The sequence below is a fragment of the Chrysemys picta genome, chromosome 7, assembly GCF_011386835.1.
Source record: "Chrysemys picta bellii isolate R12L10 chromosome 7, ASM1138683v2, whole genome shotgun sequence".
NCBI classification, from domain to species: Eukaryota; Metazoa; Chordata; order Testudines; family Emydidae; genus Chrysemys; species Chrysemys picta.
Window position 1 is genome coordinate 26,203,276 of NC_088797.1, and position 22,962 is coordinate 26,226,237.

The 22,962-nt window shown below is 37.0% G+C and overlaps 1 protein-coding gene across 3 annotated transcripts in view; it reads left to right on the forward strand.

The window, feature by feature from the left end:
• The window catches only part of ERC2 (ELKS/RAB6-interacting/CAST family member 2), an 836,521-nt gene that overhangs the window by 663,810 nt on the left and 149,749 nt on the right, over nt 1-22,962 (forward strand). For 2 of the 3 annotated variants that reach the window (XM_065550998.1, XM_065550999.1), the window contains one exon: nt 7,907-7,972. The exons of the other annotated variant lie outside the window; for it this stretch is intronic. In XM_065550998.1, the coding sequence (XP_065407070.1) occupies nt 7,907-7,933 (27 nt within the window). In that variant the 3' untranslated portion in view covers nt 7,934-7,972. The remainder of the gene's footprint in view (nt 1-7,906; nt 7,973-22,962) is intronic. 3 annotated transcript variants of the gene reach the window in all.

The following is a 22,962-nucleotide window of genomic DNA, read 5'->3' on the forward strand; positions in this document are numbered from 1 at the left end:
CCCTACATGGAGATGTTAATTCTTAGCATGTATGCAACATGAAATGGAGCTGTGATGAGCCTTGTCAGGTAGGGTCTTCTGTTGTAGTAAGAAAGTCAGAACAGCTTAACTCATCTGGGTTCTTCTGTTATCTATGTTGTGAAAGCATTTATCTAAAAAGAGATTTTATCCCAGCTAGTATTTTAGAATTATTTTATTTTAGATAAAGAATTTTATAAAGATACTAGAATGTTGTTAATGAAAAAATGCCTTGTTTGCAGTATTATAGCTTCATGAAGGGATTTCTTGGCTCTCTTTTGAATCAGACACCTAAGGCCTGATTCACTCTTGCTCTGTGCTTTTTTGTAGCTGTTTATACCAATGAACTACAGAGTGAGTGAAAAATGCTACCATATCATTATGAGAGCCTTTTACATTCAATTTGCACTCCCTTGTGTACAGGAGTACCCAATGTGCATGGCAACAGTCATTTGGGCTCATAATTTTCAGTCACCTGATGTGTTACAAAATTCACATACATATTATTTTAGCCATGACTAACAGGCTACCCCTTTTCTAATCCCTTCTTTAGTAGAGTTCCATTCATCTAAGATTCAACTGCCACAGTTTTACTGTTGATAGATAGACCTTAAAGATCTGGAAGCTGAGAAATATGATTGTGAAATCTATTTTTAGATACACTTCAGTATTATAACAAATATATTTTGTAGAAGCTCATCAAGCATAACAAGTTAACCAGGCAACACTGGAGTCAGTTGAAGTTTTGCCATTAATTTCAGTAGGTACTAGATCAGAATCATTAGGCCATCATAACAGCATTAGACTGATCTCAATGGCCAGCAATGTTGTGATAAAGCTAAGTTAAAAGATTTATACATAGATTATCAAAATGTACTTGGCATGCAATCATTAGCCATTTTTAGTAAATAACACTGCAAAAATAAAGATATATGTTGGATTTCAGATGCTTTTTCGCATGTGTATAATTGAAAACTTGCTTTTGATTTAACGTTTTGGATGCCATTGATCTGTAATGCGAGCTGGTATCTTTTCAGCATTTTAAAATGTATAAACCAACTGAAATATCAAGGTTTGAAAAGCAGCTAATGTATACACATACATTAGTCAAAAATTGTTTGATTATGGTTTATTGTTTGAAAGATCCATAGATTAATGACTCTCTATGGTACACTGACAAGAGAGACTAACACTTTTTCTGGTGCAAGTCTATGATAGTAATGATTGCTGGGGCATTTTAAAATTTCAATTTGCACCATAATACATCAAGAATGTGTTGAATGGCTATCAAGGCTGCTTCCCCACTCTGAACTTTAGGGTACAAATGTGGGGGCCTGCATGAAACTTCTAAGCTTAATTACCAGCTTAGATCTGGTCTGCTGCCACCACTCCCAAAGTGCTAATTCCCGTCCCTGGGTAGCCTTGAGAGACTCCTCACCAATTCCCTGGTGAATACAGATCCAAACCCCTTGGATCTTAAAACAAGGAGAAATTAACCATCCCCTTCCTTTCTCCCACCAACTCCTGGTGGATCAAGATCCAACCCCCTTGGATCTAAAAACAAGGAAAAATCAATCAGGTTCTCAAAAAGAAGGCTTTTAATTAAAGAAAAAGTTAAAAATCATCTCTGTAAAATCAGGATGGGAAATAACTTTACAGGTTAATCAAACTTAAAGAGCCCAGAGGAATCCCCTCTAGCCTTAGGTTCAAAGTTACAGCAAACAGAGATAAACACTCTAGCAAAAAGGTACATTTACAAGTTGAGAAAACAAAGATAAAAACTAACACGCCTTGCCTGGCTGTTTACTTACAAGTTTGAAATATGAGAGACTTGTTCAGAAAGATTTGGAGAGCCTGGATTGATGTCTGGTCCCTCTCAGTCCCAAGAGCGAACAACCACCAAAACAAAGAGCACAAACAAAAAGCCTTCCCCCCACCAAGATTTGAAAGTATCTTGTCCCCTTATTGGTCCTTTGGGTCAGATGTCAGCCAGGTTACCTGAGCTTCTTAACCCTTTACAGGTAAAAGGATTTTGGAGTCTCTGGCCAGGAGGGATTTTATAGTACTGTACACAGGAGGGCTGTTACCCTTCCCTTTATAGTTATGACACTAGCAATATACCTCAGCGTGCTTCAAAGAATCATAGACTCATTTTTGCACTGACTTATCTGTCTTCATTGAGTTATCAAACTCTAGTTCATGGTAGAATATTTTTCTTTCAAAATCAATGAACACTGTCGTCCTGTGTGTGTGATTCTTCAATATCTTGAACTTTGGGTAATCATTTATATCTAAGCAAAGGAATTACAAGGTGAGTGTAAAGTGCTACTGTTCTGATTTGGTACCATTTTACACCACTTTGCACAAGCATAAATGATTACAGAAGGTGTAATATAGTACAGAATCAGTCCTCACATTTTTAACACAAACCATTGTGATTAGGTATTATAGGGATATGAAAAATCACATCTTGCATATAATTTGTGTGGGCAATGGTGAATGGGTCCTTTTAATATCCCTTACTGAGCCCTATCCTCTGTGTAGTTGTGTTAAATTTACCAGGGCCAAGATTTACAATTATTTTAACAATGCGATTGTCACTTTAGTGTAGTCCTAGGAAACTGATAAAAAGAGTGCACAATAGCAAAGGCAAAAATTGTAGATCCTAAACCATCAGGATATTGGAAATAGATTAAGGTACCATAGGGAGGAGGCTCCACTGAGACAGATAATGAACAAATACTTTCAGCTCTTTTCTGAACCACACTCTAGCACCAAATGTTTTTAGAACAGTCAATCACTATTATTCATAGAAGCCATAATTTAATATTATGAGTATTAACACAAAAGTTAATATACTATATAAATTAAGATAGTTTTTTCAGAGATGTTGATATTGGGGACATTGATCCTCAATTATGGTAGGTATATGTCTTTGATCATAAAATACTGGTGGTCGTCTGTACATAATCTGGGTGTGTGGTAGGAAGTAGAGATGTAGTATGCAATTTATTTTCTAGAGAAGCTGTAAATCAAGTCACAATAATATCATCATAGATTTTTAGAAAAGGTAAATTGAGACTTTTTTGATGTTTTTAGTGGTAGAAAAATAAAAATCTAGCTAAAGTTTTTGACTCATTTGTGCATTATAATAGATTATAGTGTTAACTAAATTAACTTTCCCAAGCTGATTAATACATGTACAAAATAAGATCTTGTTACAGTAGTTCTCACAACAAAATAGATGCAGGAAAAAGAAAAAGATGAAAGAGAAATTTTATTAATATTGATAGATACATAGATTTGAAAGCCAGAAGGGGCCATTGTAATCAACTGGTCTAATCTCCAGTATAACACAGAGAAATGAACCTCACCCAGGTGCATTAAGACCATAATTTGTGTTTCAGTTTAGGCCAATCTTTTAGAAAAATATTCAATCCTGATCTAAAGACTGCAAATGATGGAGAATCCACCAGATTCTTAGGTATAGTAAATTGTTCCGCTGTTTAATTGCCCTCACTGTTTTTTTAAAAAAAAAAGGTGCCTTATGTTTAGTGTGAATTTGTCTAGCTTCAGCTTCCAGCCATTGGATCTTGTTATGCCTTTTTCTGTTAGATTAAAAAACATGATCATGCCCTACAAGTATCTATAAGAGGAAAAGATTTTTAATAGTTCTGAAGTCACTTCTTTACTAGTGGCAGCATGAGACCTTCGTCAAATGTCCCACAGATTGAAATCCCCCAAACAATTTGGATAAATTTACTCTTTAAAAAGGATTATGATAATCAGTTGATAATCTGAGTTATGTGCCAACCATATTTTTTAATATTAAAACTGAACAGATAGACAAAGCTTGTGAAAAGAACCAAAATTTTCAAAAAAGGGAAGATACAAACATAATGGTGAATTCAATAGAAAAGTTGAATAGCATAATTTTGAAAACAATCATAAAAGGCAAATGAATACAGTAACAATCCACCTGCAATAAACTTCTGTTTCAATCTAACTACATATGGTTTTATTAACATGAGACCATGTACAAATGGCTCTGTATTGTAGTCAGTGGTAGTCATGTGAATAAATCCAAGAGTAAAATTTGGCCCATAGAAATCATTCTATAACCACACTAAAAATGTATTTTGCCAATCATATTATGCAGTGGAAAATACACAGTTGGAATCTTGTGGAGTTTCTTAACCCTCAGGTATTTCTTACATAGTTCACACCCTGGACCTATTCTCCTATTGATGTGTATGCAATACTGTTGAAAGGAATATGCATAATGAGCAAGTGTAATATACATGATACCTTTGTACAATAGCTCAATACAGTGGTTTTAGTTTTGCAACGCTAGCTTAGCACTGAGAAAGGAATTGTCATATAAAGAAATAGTTCAACTATGGTGTCTCATAAAACCACAAACTCCATTATTGTCTGCCTGTGCTCTGCCCTGAGGCCCCACCTCCATTTGGCCTCTTCCCTTTGAGGCCCTGCCTGCTGCTCACTCCTCTCTGCCCCCGACCCCTGTGTGAGTGGCGGGCAAGGCTTTGGGAGGACAAGGCCAAGTGGAAGTGGGGCCTCAGGGTGGAGCATGAGTGGGGCCTCGGGGGAAAGAGGTTGAATGGGGGTGGGTCTTGGAGGAGAGCAAGGGTCATGGCCATGGTCCGGGTTCTTGGGCCCACAAAAGATTAATCCAGCCCTGCTGCAACCTCACCATCTCTCCCCTTGAATGTGGATTAAGGGGGGGCTATAAATATGGGGAGTTGGCTCCCTGCCATACCAGTCATAGGAGTTCAGAAACTCCCCTTCCCCCATTTCCTCTTCTTTAAAGAATACCTCCTTTAGATCCTTTACCAGTCCATTTTATCTCATCACTGTAGCCCTTCCCAACGGAGTACCTGCACTGGACATCTGCCCCATATTTACATTATAAGTTGCAACATCATAGCCTAACTTCCATTCCATGTTCACCCGATCTAAGATGAGCCAGCTGTGGGGAAGGCAAAAAAAACCCACTTTGCCTTGGCCAATCTGGCAGTGAGAGAAAAATTCCTTCCCAGGCTCCCAAGAAAGGAGCGACTAGCACAATGCCCACAGCAAATTCTGACAAAATCCAGGGGTGGGAGGGTGGATGCTGCTCTGCCTGGTTGAGGTAAAAGAGGGCTTTTCCTGCTCCAGAATGAACCTGCAGGGGTGGCTCAGCATCCCCACACTGACCTGGTCTGCAGCTTCAGCAAAAAGGTCACTCCTTATTTCTCTAGCCCTTAAAGGGGCACACACGTTTTCCAACAAACCAGAAAATGGCCCCCACAGCTTAATGTGTGGTGAGGTCTGTGCCAGGACTAGCCCATTTGGGGCCCCCACAAGAATATTTCCCTGCCTCCCCAAAATACTAATAATTAATAGGGGGGCCCTGGAGCTGCTCAGGGTCCTAATCAATTGCTTGGTCTGCTTATGTCTAGCGCTGGCTCTGGGTGAGGTCATTTACCAAATTTTGATATTTTGCTTTCTCTACTTCAAAAAGAGAGACACAAATATAGGGAGAGCAGAATATGGGAGTTTAATTCCATGTTATGGAGGTAAGGAGTGAACATTTTCCATGTTCGTATCCCTTTTCTTTCCTTTATTGAAAGTTCCAAATTTTGTTCTCAGTCACATGGGTACATTTCCCTTTGAAGTCCATCAGCATTCTCAGAACAGAATTTGGGCCATAATTCTTAATTTTGAGAGATGTAATAGTTAAAGAAGAAATTAATATTTGCCTATTGAAAAATTAACAATGGACTAGGCAACCTGCGGCCCATCAGGGTAATCTGCTGGCAGGCCACGAGACAGTTTGTTTACATTTATCGTCCACAGACCTGGCCGCCCACCACTCCCAGTGGCTGGGAACGGCGAACCGAGGCCACTAGGAGCTGCGGGTGGCCATCCCTGCGGATGGTCAATGTAAACAAACTGTCTCACGGCTCGCCAGCGGATTATCCTGACGGCCCACGTGCAGCCTGCGTTGCCCACCACTGGACTAGACAGTAGAACAGCTGCATGTGGTTAGGGAAGGTTCTTTGTAAACATGGAGTTCCTTATTTTTGTTGATTTCTGTAGTTATTTTTTAAAGATACCAACAAAGATTAACAAAACTTGTGTTTCTTGGGTGAATGAAATGGGATCAAACTACTCTATGTGAGTGAAATCATGTAGTCTTTCCTCAGCCCTTAATCTAGCAAAACTCCTGAGGGCTTCTAAGTTATTCAGTTAAAGTCAATGGCCTGAGTAAGAGTAACTCCTACAGAATTCAATGGGAGCTATTCATATCTTGTCATCTAGGAGAATCAAGCCAAATGGGAGTTGTGCAAGATTTGGCCCTTCATTGAGAATAACAATATTCAGACATTACACTTTCTTTACTGCCTGTTATAGTTGTGCAAACCTTAAAACTAAGAAATATTCCAAGTTAACTTTAAAGGAATTTGCCCACATTTCTTCTGTGTTAAATGATAGCTAAGTTTATATTTGACTGTCAGATTTCTTTACTTAATTCAGCAACATGGAAGACATCTTTCTTAACATCTGGTTTTTAATAACAGTTGACATCTGGGAGCTCTTTTTTTAATTCTTAGAATGGACTAGGAACAGTAGTGATATTGGCAGTGTATATTTTCATGCTAAAATTCCTGTCTGTTTCAATCATAATTAATTGCCACTCATTTCATTTATTTTTTGATTGAATTAAGTGCCAGAAATTTACATTACACCAGCTAGCTTTCAATGTTAGGAAATTTAAAAAATGCATGTTTTTTAATTTCAAAAATATGAATGGGTAGATTTAAAATATAAGAACTTATAAAATTTTATTTGTTTCGAAATGTTAAATTGAATGAAACACATATTACATGTACATGGTATATGTTTGTCTGTCTATCTAGGTATCTGAGTATCATGTAAGAAAAAAGGCCAGGTAAAATTATATATTGTTTCATGTTTTATCTTCCTCCCAATATTCATACATATCTAACTCCTGCATTCAGGACGAAAATCCACAGAGACAAGTGTAGCATGTGTACAAATACATATATTTCTGAGTAGAGAGATTAAGGAACGTACTAAAAACCGTAATCTGCAAATAAACATACTCAGGGGAGGAACATTTCATTCTTCTGGTGCACCTTTTTACCTCAAGCCTATAATAAATGGAAAGAATACCCTTTTTTGTTAGAGCAGTATCCCAAATAGTGATTTTTTAAAATATGAGTTTATGAAAATTCCATGAGCAACTGTTACTGAGACAAGCAAAAAAACCCTACCATAATAACCTGTAAAAGAGCAAAGAAACTGGCTTATAGTATTCTAGCAATATACGGTATTTAAGGCTTGGTTAAATAATATATTTGATTGATTATATGTTAGAAAAGTATACTTCACTGAAAAGAAATTTTTGATTCCTCAGCAGTTTTTATTGTATCCTTTAACCTTACAGAATGTGAAGCTGTTTGATTATAGTAATTACTTCTTTGCTTACTTACGAGGTTTAAACTGTTTCTGCAGTAAGCGTGGATTCACATCGCGTGCAAACAATCAGCTTTTTAAAAAAATATAATCTTTTAATGTTTAATCTTATAATCCACTTTTGACACAAAGTTTTAACTGAGTGGGAAGAATGTTTTACTTCATTGTTCTTATTCTGGTTTCTATAGATGCAGATTCTCTGATATACAGAAAACTATTGTTCAGTTGTTTTTGCTGCTTAAAAGTGCAAAAAATTTTCTTTGTAACTCATGCTTTTAATAGCCAAGATCACTGTATCTTAACATGCATCAAGGTAACTAACCTTTTCTTCTTTCATTCCAATGCTAACATCTTCTCTGTGCATCTCCTAATATCTGGCACGCAGGATGATGAGGAGGGTATATGGGCATAGCCATTCCTATAAACGAAAGTTCCAGTTTTATTCTGAGGGGTGAGAAACCATCTTTTATATCTATTTCAAGTTGCAGTCTAATGTTTTAATTTTAAACTGTATTCATAGACGTGTGTCTTGAAATTTGTAACAATGTGATGTTTTCTTATGTGCCATAGGGGATTAGAATGATGTGCAATTTTTTGGAACCATGATGATTCACCCAATATAAGTTTTTGTTTTTTTCAATTTCTAGCAGATTAATTGTTTAGGTCCAAAGTGCTCTTTTCCAAGTAATTTGCATCTACTCTTGTGGATTTCCTGTGAATAATGGATTCCTGTCACTAGTAGATAAGAATGACATCCTCTAGCAGTAAACTTTAAACTGGAGTTAACCTGCCATGTTACGTCAGCTGGGAAAGCCAATATAAGAACTCAGAATGTTTTTTTTTCAGAATAAAAATGAATATCTGTTGTGTAAAATACTTGGCACAGTTTAGATATTGCATCCCATAGGAATCTGATATGTTCATGTGCATGAAAAAGTGATGCTAATAAATGAAACATTATATTTTTGTGAAAATTTAAATGGAGAAGTACATGCTTGGTAAGGAAAGCTGCAATCTTCTAATACACCAATTCCATTCTGACTCAAATAATATGACAGGCGACATCCTAGGTTGTGTCCATGAAGTTTAAGAATAGAAAAATATAGCTTATTATGCTAATTATTTTGAACTATGAGTATTATACTGTCATTACTTGTCAATTATGTGTTCAATGCGTAGCCACTTGTAGGTTCTTGTCTTGTAAGTTATATTTAACATATAGTTCAAAATAGGGCAATGGCCCTATGATTAGGACATAGGGCTTGATTCTTATTTAAACTAAGGGCACTTTACACCACTCTGGCAGTATAAAGTGGCATTAATGTACATGAAAATCAGGCCCCTGGGTTTAAGTGTACAAAACATTTATAATGTAAGTGGTGCTTTACTCACTGGAACAGTTCTATTAACTTCAGTGGGAGTATTTATGGGTGCAAGGACTACTCACATGAGTAACGATTTGCAGGATCAAGCCCTTGTTGAAGTTGCCTAGATTACTTTTCTGATTGTTCTGGTATCTGTCATCAAAAAAATGGAAAAATACATGAATTAATTGTAATTTTATAAATGGATGTATAAGATTTAGTGTCTTGATGAGACTCTCATCTCCAGAATAAACATTTTCCTCATGAGAGTAATTTCTTGTTAATTGAAAGTGAATATTAATTGTACATAATGACTGATATTGAATTAGTGATATTCCTATTTAATGGTTTGTGGTTTTAAAAAAAAGAAAATGTTAAAACTCCATGTCACATAGCGAAATTTAACACCCAAGGGTAGTAAAATAAAATGATTATTCTGAACAGTGTGGTACCAATCAGCATCTGAACAAAACCAAAGTTGTTTATCAAAATACAATTAAAATCATTTTTTCTGATTCAAGTTAAAATGTTATATCATGTGTTTATATAATATACGTGTGTATAATGTGTACACACACACACACACACACACACTGTATAGTAACAATGCAACAGCACCTATCATACATATTCTAACTACTTCTGGTCCCAGTTTCCTCTCTTCTGCTAATAAGGGTTCTTTTTAAAAAAAAAACTTTAGTTCTGTTTCACATGAAAATTTAGTAGAGGTCTGGGTTTTTGATGTTTTCATGTTGTGCTGTGAGTAATTAGCAAGTGCTGTTCAGCTAAAGTTGCATGTTATTTCAATAAGTTTCTTGCGTGATTTACAAGTAGCAGAGTTCTCAACTGTTTGTCAGATTCTTTTCTTCTGTCCTGGATGTGTAAAGCAGATTTTTGTTTACTTTTCAGGCACACATGTATTTCCAGTTTTAACAAAGTTTTAGTCTTGGATTTTTTTGTTCGGTTGCCAGTGTAATTTATATCATATTGTTATAATCCAGAGCACTGATAGATATCATATTTGATCTTTCTTTCCAAGTCGGCATAGGCTGGGAGTGCTGCAAAGGTAGCAAATCATACCCCTGGTGGGAGACTGTCTCACATACAAAGTGATTTCAAAGTTAATCCCATTCAGGCCTCCTGATGCAGAAGAATAATGGTTTTAGTGTGGGACCTTCGGGATAGGTTATCATAAAGTGAAAACCTCATGACATAGGCCACTTCCTAAGAGAAAAATAACTTATTGGGTATTCATTTGATAATAGGCTTTTGAAAGTAAATGGGAGTAATAATAAGGCATCTTACGTTCATTTTGTAAGGATGTGTACATGTTTGTATTTAATCCACAAACTGAGTTCAAACAAAACTAAAATAAATAAACATTATAATCACTATGGCCATAGGAAAGAAGAAAGCTAAGAGCTTGATTCACCCATATGATCACAAGAGTATGCAATTTGACCCCATTCTGCCTGCAGGGGTGTGTTCACATCAGGTAGTGTAGGAGGCATTACCATCTTCTTTCTCTCTCAGGGATTAGAATGGGGAAAGACTGTTTTAAATTCTCACGGGTTCTTCATAGGAGCTCTACTAGCTGGTGTTGCCCTAGATGGCTTAGCCTGGCCCCACCGTCTCCCTGACTAGCTACACTCATTGTGTAGGATGTGCCAGCTAGATCCTCATATACTAGCAGAACAGGAGTTGACAGTTTTGCCAAGTGGCCTGCAGCCTGTATTCTGTAAGGTAGATGAATCAGGCCCCTGATGATCTAGTTTATGAGAACTGGCTTCTCTTCAGTTTCTATTTAGATCTAGATTTTGTATTATCGTGATATTGAAGTTGTGGATATTGGATGTTATACCTGGACAGTGATAAGTTTCTGAAAGAAGCTATATGTTACAAGACTACTGACCAGCTTGAGTGTACCACTCAGGAAGCATAGTATTTGTAAAGCCAGTCATTTGTATACATTTATTTTGCACAAAAAGCGATTGGCATTTAGCACGATTGTGGCACTGTATTGCAAGATTTTAAAGTAATAGTCTTGTTAGAATTCATTTAAGATGTTATAGAGATAAACTGGAATGAATACTGTCCAAGATTTAGCTTTTGAAATATTGAATACATTGGGCAAAAGCATTGGGCAATAAGAGCATGTCTTGGCTCTTGGTGTGATGGATAAGGCCTAAAGTTAAGTGAATTTAATAATTAAAAAGAGTAATAATCCAAGTAAAAATGAACACTGTGGAATGTCTTATTGCTATTAAAAATAGAAATAATAAAAATGTTTTTGTTACAAAGCAATATTATAAGGGGTCTTCTTTGGCAGTCCCTCGATGCGAGGATGATGTCTTGATGTCTGCTAAGGTGGTTCATTGGTGCATTTTTAAGTGGCTGAGTGCTATAATGGGAATAGCATTCATGGCAATAATTAATATTTCTGTCCAGGCTTCCAAAGTTATAAGGCAAAGATTCTCTGTCGCAGCATTGTTCCACTCCAATATTCTCTACTGAGCTCTTTCTCAGTGTACTTGAGAGCAACTTGGGAGCTATCCTAACCTAGGCTAGGTGACAATGATTCCCAAGGGACTGTCCACCAACTGAGCATAACTGAGGCACATCTCACTCCAGCCACCTCCTCTAGATAGTGGTATAGAACTAAATGAGAAGATATGGGTAGTTTCAGCTGCATTTTTATGCACTCTGGAGCAGAGTGGTCCAATGAGTCTGGTCCATAGCATCTCATTATATAGATAAAGTAGATCTAAAACTAAGTAAAATGAACTGGGATTAGCAGAAAATATTAGTTATTCCTTCACATTTATTTCAGATTCAGATTCCACCAATGGTGAGAGATTAAAGGAATGTAGTTGTCTAATTCAACAAAAATCTAATGTTCTTTAGAATTGCTGTGAAGAATTTTACCACAGTTTTAAAAAAAGTTGCTCAGAAGTAGTTCCAATGGTGATAAACCCCTAGGGGAGACATGACTATGTCAGTGGTCAATGAAGCTGATGATAACTGAGAGTGAAGGGAAGTTTACACTGTACCCAGTATTAGAGTGAACAGATGGTTTCAGCCTCCAGAATTTAAGAGCTCCCAGGAGACTCATCAATACATGGGACAAGACATATCTTAAACAGACTCCCCCTTTCCAAAGCAAAGAGTATGATACATAGAAACCAATTTTTTCAGTCAGCTGAAGTAATGTTAAACCTCAGATTCAGTATAATTTAATTCAGTTTATGTTCCCTGTAGGACATTTTTTTAGCTTCAAACTTATATCAAAAGCTAATTGTGAACATAAGAGAGAAACAAGAGACAAACAGGAATGAATGAGAGGGATATTAGTATGTCAGAGGAAAATTGAAGTTAGCATGCAGCAGTTTAACTTGAAAACACTTGGACCACAAGTATGTAGATTTCTAGGAAAAATCTTTCACCTTAGTTCTGGTAGTGCATGAGGTTTTTTTTCCCCCCACCATACTACTTAGTTATACATTTCAAACTGTAAGTTATGGGTGTAACAACTCTATTCTACCACATATTTTTGTGCATGAACAACATCTTAATAATGATCTTTTAGAGTCACATTAATTTTGATTTCAGAAACTTACATACAAAGTATATATTGTTGTTGAAAACTCTTTTCTCGGGAGCCTAAAGACATAATAATTTAATTCTTATAGCTGTAATAGAGAATAAACAAACAGCCTTTGAGTTGAAAGGGATGTTTTTTAAATGAGAGACATTTCTTTTCCTACTAAAATTAAAAGGTCTGCTTATGTGGCACAATAGGAGCTACAAGTACAGTGTGTGCATGTTGGAGTCGGAATTAAATTTGAGTTTGTCACAAGAATGGCAATTTGCAGTGATGATCTAATCATTGAATTTTCAAAATAATAAAGCCCTGGGATCAAATTTGCACTAAATTATGTAAGTGTAAATATAAGTGACTCCATCAGACTCAATGGATTTATTCCAGATTTACACCAGCATAACTGTGGGCAGCATTTGTCTCATGCAATACAAGAACATTTTTATTTTCTAAAAGCACTAGAGTAGAATACATCTTTTAGAATTGGAAACATATGCAATTTTTTTAGGATCTGATTCATAAAAAAATACAGATGTGGACATTAATATGTTTTGGCAGAGATCCTGGGCCATACCCTCAGCTGGTATAAATCAGTGTCATTCCATTGACTCCATCTGAACGATGCAGATTTACACTGCCTGAGGATCAGGTCCCATTTACAGCAGGATCCACGCTGAAATCAAAATGAAAAATTATGACTATGTACCTGTATCATGGCAAGGTATCAGTAAGTGAATAGTTGTAAATGAAAATCAAATATGGGAACAATAATCTGTTTAGTCCATGGATCAACAGCTTGAAAGGTCAATATTTTTAAAAGGGAACTCTCTCTGCCTTCCTCCAACTTTATTGAACTGGGAGAATGACCACCCTGCAGCTTTAAGCAGGTTTTTTTTTTTGATTATTTTTTTTTTGGCTAGTCTGGCTGAGTGAAGGGAACAGTGCTTTATGGCTGGGGGGGGACACAGGGGGGAGGTGATGAAAACTGCTGCAAAAGGGGCAGAGTGGTGGCTGACTTATCCCCTGGGAATGCAGGATTTGACAAGGAGCAGCCTGGAGCTGGGAGCCTTCCTTTTTACACAGACCAAGGCTGAGGCAGGGCCCACCCTCCTGCCCTTTTAGATGGTAAAACCAGGTTTGGTCAACACCTGCTGTGGGTATTATGCTAGCCGTCCCTTTTTTAGGGGGGCTGGGAGGGAATTTTTCCCTTATCACCATATTGGCTTCGGTCCAGTTGGGGTTTTTCGCCTTCCCCACAGCGGGTTTCAGGAAGGGCTCTGTTCATGCATTATCTATTTAACTCATTATTTAAGTGTAGGGTGGATGTCCAGTGCAGGTACTTCATAGAAATGGTATACAGTGACCAGATAAATAGCTTGGAAAAGGACTTAAAAAGAGGTGTTCATTAAAGGAACGAACGGGGATCAGTTGGGAACTCCTATGATTGGTTCAGCATTGAGCAAACCCTCCCCCCCCCATTCTTATAGCCCACCTTAACCCTCCTATGAGGCAGGGATGGATGGTAAGGTCCTGGCAATGGATTCGTTGGAGGGACCTTGATTGGAAAAAGGGGGGGAGCTAGTAAAAGCGCCCCAGGTAATTATGGAATAAACATGGGGGTTACCTGCACTGTACAGTGCTGGGCAGTCCCAGACATCTAATAATAAAGTTGCGCCCAGTTAAACCCATGTCAAATGTCTCCTGTCCTTCTTTCAGTATAGCCAGACAATTGTGGCCATCAACCATTCTTAGTTTAACTTAGTTTTCATAGAAGGGCTAATGTATATGCATAACTCCCATTTTAGTCAATGGGAATTATTCATATTCTGCAGCTGGAGAATCAGGACCCCCAAATTTACTGCATCCTTGTTTAAAGAATTTCACAAAATGTTGCTGCAAATCAAAAGCTGTAACAAAAGAGAGGCACAGAAGAGATCTACTGCACTATAATAGAGCTGGGCAAATAATGGATTTTTCTGTTAGCTTTTGAAAAATTAGGGCGGGGGGGGGTTAATTTTGAGTCAACCCAAAAAAAGTCTCTTTCCTGCCTCCCAGAATTTTTGTCAAACCAAAAAACTAAGAAAATAAAATAAAAAAAAATCCGGTTCAACTAAGTGTTTCGTTTGACCTGAAACTAAATGGTTTGTTTTAAATTTTGACCATTTTGAAAGGTTTGGGATTTTTAAAAATAAAATTAAAGGAAATTTAGAAGCAACAAGTAATTTTCAAAAAAATCAAAATGCCTGATTTCAAAAATATCAAAAGGAAATGTTTTTACCTTTCCAAAATTTTTGTAGTTTTTTTCCCCCCAAACTGAACAATTCAGCAAAACTGACATGAATTCACAAAACGTTTTGGTGTTTCCACATATTTTGCTAAAAAGGTTTCAGACAAAAATTTTTGCTCAACACTAATAATAGACTCATTTCAGTTGAACTGTGAATCCATCGCTTATCTCTGAATATAAACCCTTATTTGTTATTTTTGCACATTTACCATTTGGAGCATTAAGTGTTAGAACATCATGAACTGAAAATTGCAGTTCTTAGAACAAGCCAATGCCACGCTTTTTGAATGTGGAGTTCCCATAAAGGGTATGTAAACTGTACATGTACTCTTATTTCAGTTGGACTCTTAATTCAAATAAAAGGTTAAAAAAAATCAACAGCTCTGAGAAATAAACCTCAAGAGAATATGTTCCAAAATTTCACTTCTTAAAGTTGTTCAAAATGTTTCCAATTTTAATTCTCCATCTTTTTAAGTAGGGTCACAGTGCCAGCTGCTTATAACTGAAGGTTGCAGACAAGTCTATATTCTTGTGAGCTGAGGCACTGGCAACATTTTCATCTCATGGAATCTTCCCCAATATGTAGCTCAGTGGAAACATTAGCTTCCTTTCAGCTGAAAGCACAAGTCTAAAACTGGGGACACACTTTGGATTGAAAAGCCAAATAATTATATTTAAGAAACCCTTTTTTTAAGCAGATATCCAAAATACATAAATGTCCGCTTTTATATCATTCTGTAATATAAAAGTGGTTTCAGTAAATTCTTTAAATGTTTTGTAGACAAAAACTGCTCCTGGATTTTTTTGTGGGCAAATTTAAAAACAGTATTGGTGAACACTCATTTTTGAGCAAGTGTGAAAATAGGATGTTCCATAAACAGATGGCAAGGCAAGGCATCTCCTCCTAAGACTGCAATGCCAGTTAATAGGCATTCACCACTTCAAAAAAACTCTGAGATAATTGCACTGTCAGAGTTGGGAAAGATAAGTGTGCTTCTGAATGGGCCAAATCCTGTGAAATTTCCCAGGTGGTAAGGAGGAAAGCTGTATGGTTCCCCTTGTAGACTTTCCTCCAGATTCTTCCATTCTTGTCCATGGTTTGCTTTCCCTTGCAGATATCTTTCTGTTTGGCCTCTATCACTGTAATGTCTGAGCACCTCACAAAAATGAGCTAACTTATCTTAACTACATCCCTGTTTGGTCGGAAAAGTATTAATAGCTCTGATTTTACAAATTGGAAATTGAGGCACAGAGAGGTTAAGTGATTTACCCAGGAGCTCATGGACACCTTTGTACCGAAAATAGGAATTGAACTCCCATCTTCAGAGTTCATGTTTAGTTCCTTAACCACAAGACCAGTTTTTCCATAGACTAGCTTTCCTCCACATGAGCTCTGGTGGTGCATTTCCCTCTACTGGAACTGTCAACAGACACAATTTTCTTCTTTACTTAGTACTTTTTTACTTCAAAGAATGAAATTGCAGCCTTCAGTGTTAAAAGTAATAACTTTCTGTTTCCACTGATCCATCTTAGTATATTGAATGAATAACCAAAGGATGGGGGATTTTTATAATCAGCTAACTCATTTGCAGTCAAACTTTTTCTGATGCTCTTTGCCTTATAAAATATTTTCTGTTCATGTCCTTTGAACTCTTCTAGCTTTTCAAAATTCTTTGCTATTCTGTGCACAAAACAGTTTTTAAACAAAGTTGCAGATTATGCTGCTGACTTTCTCTCTATTCACAGAATAGGGATTGGAATTGCAAACTTAAATATTATATTTTTCTGTTAGTGCTATTTTATTTCCTTATTTTGATACAGAGGTAGCTGCAATAGCAGTGTTGGAACGCCTCTGGGAATGTCTTGAGTCAGAATGTGGTGGAATTAACTGCTGCTTTTCTTCTTTCATTCACCTTCAACTCTGACGTAATTGCATGTTTGAGAAAAACTTCAGTATAAATCCCTGCTATGTAAAACCTTTGTGATTAAAAAAGGGTGTTTCCCACTTGCCATATATTGTTTGCTTTTGGCACAAATCGACAGTAAGTGATGCTCTGAAGAATCTCTGAAGATCTAGTTCAGAGTTCACTTATTGTTCAGTTTTTTGTTGCAGAAAGTATAGTGAGATTTAGAAGTGGATGAAATAATTTCATGTAATTGACCAATAATGGGCCTGATTTTGTGGGGTGCTGAACACCTCTTTTGGGTACCTCCTCAGTACCTTGCATAACTAAGCAAAACGTTAGCATGAATGGTTATTAATTTAAGCCAAACTAGTAGTTGTGTGCGGCAGGGAATTAGGAGCAGTTTTTTTAAAAGATGGATTGAGGAGTCAGTATTTGAATCTAGATGTATCTATCTATGGGCTCTACGTAGCAGCTATCGTTCTGGTTTTCAAGGACTGAATTTACATTAGGTTTAGACGGTGGCTTTTGTTTGAAACTGCATGAGAGTTAGGTTTTCTGAGATTGTACAGAGATTTTGGCTACATCTAAATGGGCAAATAGGCCCATTCTATTTGTGGATCTACCTGCAATCACAACTGTAGGAATAGGTCCAGATCTGAGAGTTTGAATCCAGAAGCCCCTGAAATTTGAGAGGGTTTGTGTTCTAGATTCCAATTTTGCCTTATGTTCATTATTTACCTTCTTTAGATCAGATTGTACCAGCCTTACTCGTGTTGATTTGTACCTTACCACACAAGTTGAAATCATTGAAATCAACAGGCCTACTTCCTTAGTAAGGTACTTCTCTGCATGAGTAAAAGTGGTAGAATATGGTCCTCTAATGTAATTTTTAACTTTACTACTTTGGTGCTGATAACCCATGGAAGAGCAAGAGAGAGAGACAGAGATGGGATAGGAATGTATTGTGGGGTCACAGAGCACTCATCACTCATTAAGAAACAGACTGGCTATATGAGAAAATCTGATTGGCCAAGAAATTTGGCAGTACATGCAACTGTCCTGGTTGAGGCTTGTTAGAAACAAGATCTTTACTTTTTTTTTTTAAACTATAAAGGCAATAACATGTTTTAAGAATTTAGGCTATATAGCAGTCTATTATGGGTGACTGAAACCACCTGGCTTTCAAAGAGCATGACTCATGACACACCTGAGGTATGCAGGCATAATATAACTGCTCACTTTTCCTTTTCTATTGTTTACCAGTAAAGTGCAGCAGACATGGGAAGATAGTTGGGACTTTGCCACCTACTCATCCATGTGTGTCTATAATCCAAATAGACACAATAGGCAGATTGGCAGCCAGTACTGTAGATTTTATTCTTTGGCAGCTGTGATATGAATCAAAAATGGTGGTGTGTAGGTTTGTATTTTGTACATTTTTTTTGAGAACAGGGTGAAATTCATTCCTGGGATTAAGGCAAGTAGAAGGCCATGTGCCATTTTAGTCATCCCTAAGACTAAACAGGATTTAAATCATGCACAGGGATGAATTTCACCATTAGGTAGCGTCAAGTTCAAGCTAAGGCCAACACTTTCAAAAATAGAAGTTTAAAGTTAAGCTTCTAAATATAGATTTAGGACCCAACTTCAGGTACTCATTTTTAAAATCTTGGCCCAGGAGTCACTGTGGTAAGGGAATATCTTCTCTAGAGAGACCTTAGAGTTATATAATGGAACCATTCTTCAAAGTAGGAATTGTTTGCAGAATGGGTGCAATTTTACGGCTTCTAAGCTATTAACAAGATTAAGGCAACATAGTTTTAAAGTTTGTTTACTGGTACCTGGTAGCTTTTCAGTATCTCTGATGCCCCCTACAAGGGAAGAGAAGGAAAAGGGCTGTTTTTCAAATTAAATACAATATATAGCGTTGTATCTGATGTGACTGCATCTACAGAGATGTTCATATTCTTTTAAATCTCCTTTTTAAAAGTTCTTTCCTAGGAGCACTTTGAAGTATCACAAAGATTATGCAAATAAGGATATGTTGGAGGAAAGTAACTGATAGCCATTGTTCACTTTTTATTTCAGTATATCAAATGGTTTATAAATAAATGTTTTCGTGTTTGAATATTCTGTTGAGGCGGTGCTTTAGAAAAACATGTTCACTTTGAAATTAGTGTCAATAGCAGGCAAAAGCAGTGGATAAAAAGAAGGAGCTTGAGTGTATGATTGCTAGCTCTATGTTTAATTAGCTAGACAGATGTTGCTATGTAGTCTGGAGCCCAAGGGCCTTTTGGATTTGTGACTTTTTAGGTGTGCTTGTTGTTCGACTATTTTACTGGAACTTGTTTTTATGAACAAAAGGAAAATCCTCCCTGGAACTTTCCTTTGCAAGCTGGGAAAGGACTTAGGAGAACTCTTTCTCTGTTTTGTGATAGTATTTCTATTTTTATTAGAAATATCTATAGTTTTAATGTGCAACTTTCAAAGTAAGTGTGAAGTTACTTTCATCCTTGTCTGTAGAATGTCATCACTAGTATTTTTATGTCAATTCTGCTCTGGAGTGGACAAGGCAGAGCTAATTTTCATTAAATGTACATAGCCCTTCAATTAGCTAAATGCACAGTTTTTAAAAAAAAAATTTGCATTGTGCTGTAAGTGAATGCAACACTTTACAATACTTCCCACAAACACAAAATATATGCTATGAGATCTCCAGAAGAAGGAAAATCAATAGGAAGACTGGAAAGAAACCAGTTTCTTGATATTTAGTTTTAGCTCTGCTGTGGCAAAATATATTACACTATTAAGGTCAGACAGTAAAATTGGAGTTTTGCCATTGACTTCAGTGGGGTCAGGATTTCACCCAGAGTCTGTTAGGCAATTGCAAAAAAAAAAAAAAAAAAAAAATCTGTTCACAAATATAAGTATTTCCAAAGAGATTTGCACAAATAGCAGGTCTATAACCTTACTCTGGCTGTCATTAGGCAGGCATTTATGTTATCTAATCCTTATCTTATCTTTGGTATTTATATTACAGCAGTCACCCTCCTATCTAGGTGTGGAATTTTTATTATATAAATTCAATAAGTTTCTTTCTTGAAACTTGTATCATAGCAATGTAAGTCAGTAAATTCTGTCTGAACTTTGGCCTCAGCTTCTTCGGCTACAGATGAAAATATGTCTGCAAACAACCTGAAAATTTGTTTAATGAAATAAGCTTGAAGCTTCTCAATCCATTCAGCATAGAAACAACAATCACAATGCCTAGCACAATGGGCCCTGATCCCTGTTTGAGACCTGTATATGTTACATAATGCAAATTAATAATATTTTTTATATTGTTGTTTGGTCAGAAAGTGGGAAAGGGCATTATATTTAACCTGTCTATGAAAAAGCCTTGTTTGGGAAGCTTACAAACAAAATCAGCAAATAATTGATTTTTATCTTGAATTGAGAAAATCAAATCATTTAGATGCGATGTCATCTCTAAAGCAGATCAAATATCTTAAAAAAATATAGTGGATATTTGTTCAAATACATATTGGTTGTGGTTGTGTTTCTGCAATTGTGATTTCTTTCCACACATCTACTATTATATGTTCAGTAGCATTAACATTCCTGGAAAGAGTGAATTTTAAGCAACTATTAGTGAATATATACAGAGAGTGAATTTGGAACTTGAAGCATCAATATTTACACTGGAAGCTTGAGTCTAAGAGTTATATTAATCCAATCGGGAACAGAAACCAAACCATGTGATCTACATCTCCATCCAAAGTAACACTTTCTTGAATTTCAAATATTTAAAAAAACACAACAAAGTGCTCAAAATCTACAGTCTACACACAGTCCAAAAATTATTCAGTAAATTTTGAATAACTGATACATTTGTGTAAATTGCAAACTATTTATGGACAATTTGTGACCGGAATAAAGTTGAAATTTGACAAATTATTCACTTTGCTGTAAGTAATTCTATGAGAAATGGAATATCCCAGGACCATTTATAACTTGCAAGCAAGTATAGAGAGAGTTTTATCAATTTGGAATAAATAAATAAATTCAACTACTCCCTGCCAGTTAAAATGCCTTTATCTCTTAAATAAAACCTTCCTTCTCCTCAACAGTCTAGTGCAGCAGATCATTTTATTCATCACTGATTTCTTCAAGGATAACTTTACATTGAGATGATTTACATACAACACTGTAGTGATGAGCACAATATTGAAATATAGGATAGATGGATAGACCAATTTAGGCCATGTGATCTTGTCAAGTTCAACATAGTGAGCACTACAGTCATGACATCACTGAAGCCTATATCTTTCCCATGCAGATTTTATAATGTACCGAATTAATCTTTCTTCAAAATCATCCAGATGGGTGATGAGTGATACTATGTCCCACTTTGTTCACACTACTGATGAAGTACTCTCTCTGTTGCGATGCCAACAACTTTAGAAGAATTCCTTCTGCAGTCTCCCACTTCAATATTATGTTGATGGAGATGGGTCTTGTTGCAGAAACACCAATTTTTACTAACCCTCCCTCAGACAATTGCTGGTTACTCAAGCTAGCCTGTTATTCCCATTAATTCACTCTCCCTATCCTTTGTGCTCTACCTCAGCCTTACTCAGAGGCCTCTCCTGTACTGCCAGTTGCCAGCAAAATCGTTAGGCCCTCCCTCACCTGCAAATGAAGTCTCCACTTCAAAGTTTAATAAGTGTAGGTACTTGAAAATAATGTTTGGTCGATCATTGATGGTCAAGAAGTGGTTTCAGACATGCAAATGTGCTAGATTAGTTGTGCTCTGGACCTACTCAACCTGTCTTACGTACATTCCCCATGCCCTTTCTAGCCAGTACTCCTCCTCCAAAGAGATATTGAAGCCAGGTATAACCTGATCTATATGCCTGAAAGGTCTGATCTCCATCTAATTTTTCTGAGACTCAGTCATACTTGAAAAGAACATTAACTGAATATTTCTGATAAAATGATCATCAGTAAAATATTTGACATTGTAAATACCAGCAGTATTGTCATTAGACTTCAGAGTTAACATAGCATTTGTATAAATGGTGACAGATTGAAGCTCTGTTACAGCTAATATTTTGGACTCAGAGTCTGCACACTCAATATGACGGCAATGCATTGCTTCATCTTTGGCAATCTTTTTGCAGGGAAGCTTAAATTCTGGAGAAAGTCTTCAGAAATTGATGACTCACAAAAATATCTTGGTTAGTCCCTATGTGGCCCTCTGGTGGTCCACCACAGGGATAGCATGCTTCTTAATAGATATCACCTTTTCCTCTGTACTATTGCATCTTTTCCCAAAGAGAAACAGATAGCTCCTATTTACCACATCATTAAAATACTCTCACTTCGTAGTATGTGCAGAACTTCCTCCATAGCTATTGGTACAACCACTTATTTCTGAAGATTTTTTTTTGGGGGGGGGGGGGGGGAGTCTAACAGTCAAGTACCCACATACAAATTGTATTTGTGTTCCATTTTCTTGTCTGAGTGTCAGAACCAAGACAATTTGGAAGTGGCAAAATACCAGGTTTGGTCAAGACCCGCTGTGGGCATTGTACTAGCTGCTCCTTTCTTGGGGGGCTTGGTAGGAATTTTTCCCTCACCACCAGGTTGGCCAAGGTGATTTCACCTCACCCACAGCAGGTTCAGGGGGCTTTGTTATGGTGCGTAGGAAAAGAAATTAGGGTATGATGTTGCAACTCATTATGGAGGGATAGCTCAGTGGTTTGAGCATTGGCCTGCTAAACCCAGAGTTGTGAGTTCAATCCTTGAGGGGGCCATTTAGGGATTTGGGGCAAAAATCTGTCTGGGGATTGGTCCTGCTTTGAGCAGGGAGTTGGACTAGATGACCTCCTGAGGTCCCTTCCAACCCTGATATTCTATGGTTCTACGGAAGTGTGGGGTGGATGTCCAGTGCAGGTACTCCCCAGGGAAGGGATACAGTGACCAGATAAATGGCTTGGAAAAGGACTTAAAGGAACAGAATGTGGTGGGGGGGAGGAAGGCATTCGTGGCTCCTGTGATTGGCATAACAGGGAGCCAACCTTTGTACTCCCTTCCTTTATACCCCCACCTTAACCCTCATATGGGGATGGTTGTAAAGTCCCAGAAATGGGTTAGCTGGGGACCATGATGGAAAAAGAGGGGGCTGGCATAAGCCCCAGGTAGCTGTTGAAATGACCCTGGACTTACCTGCGCTGTACACTTTTATCTGCTGAGTAGTCCCAGACATCTAATAATAAAGTT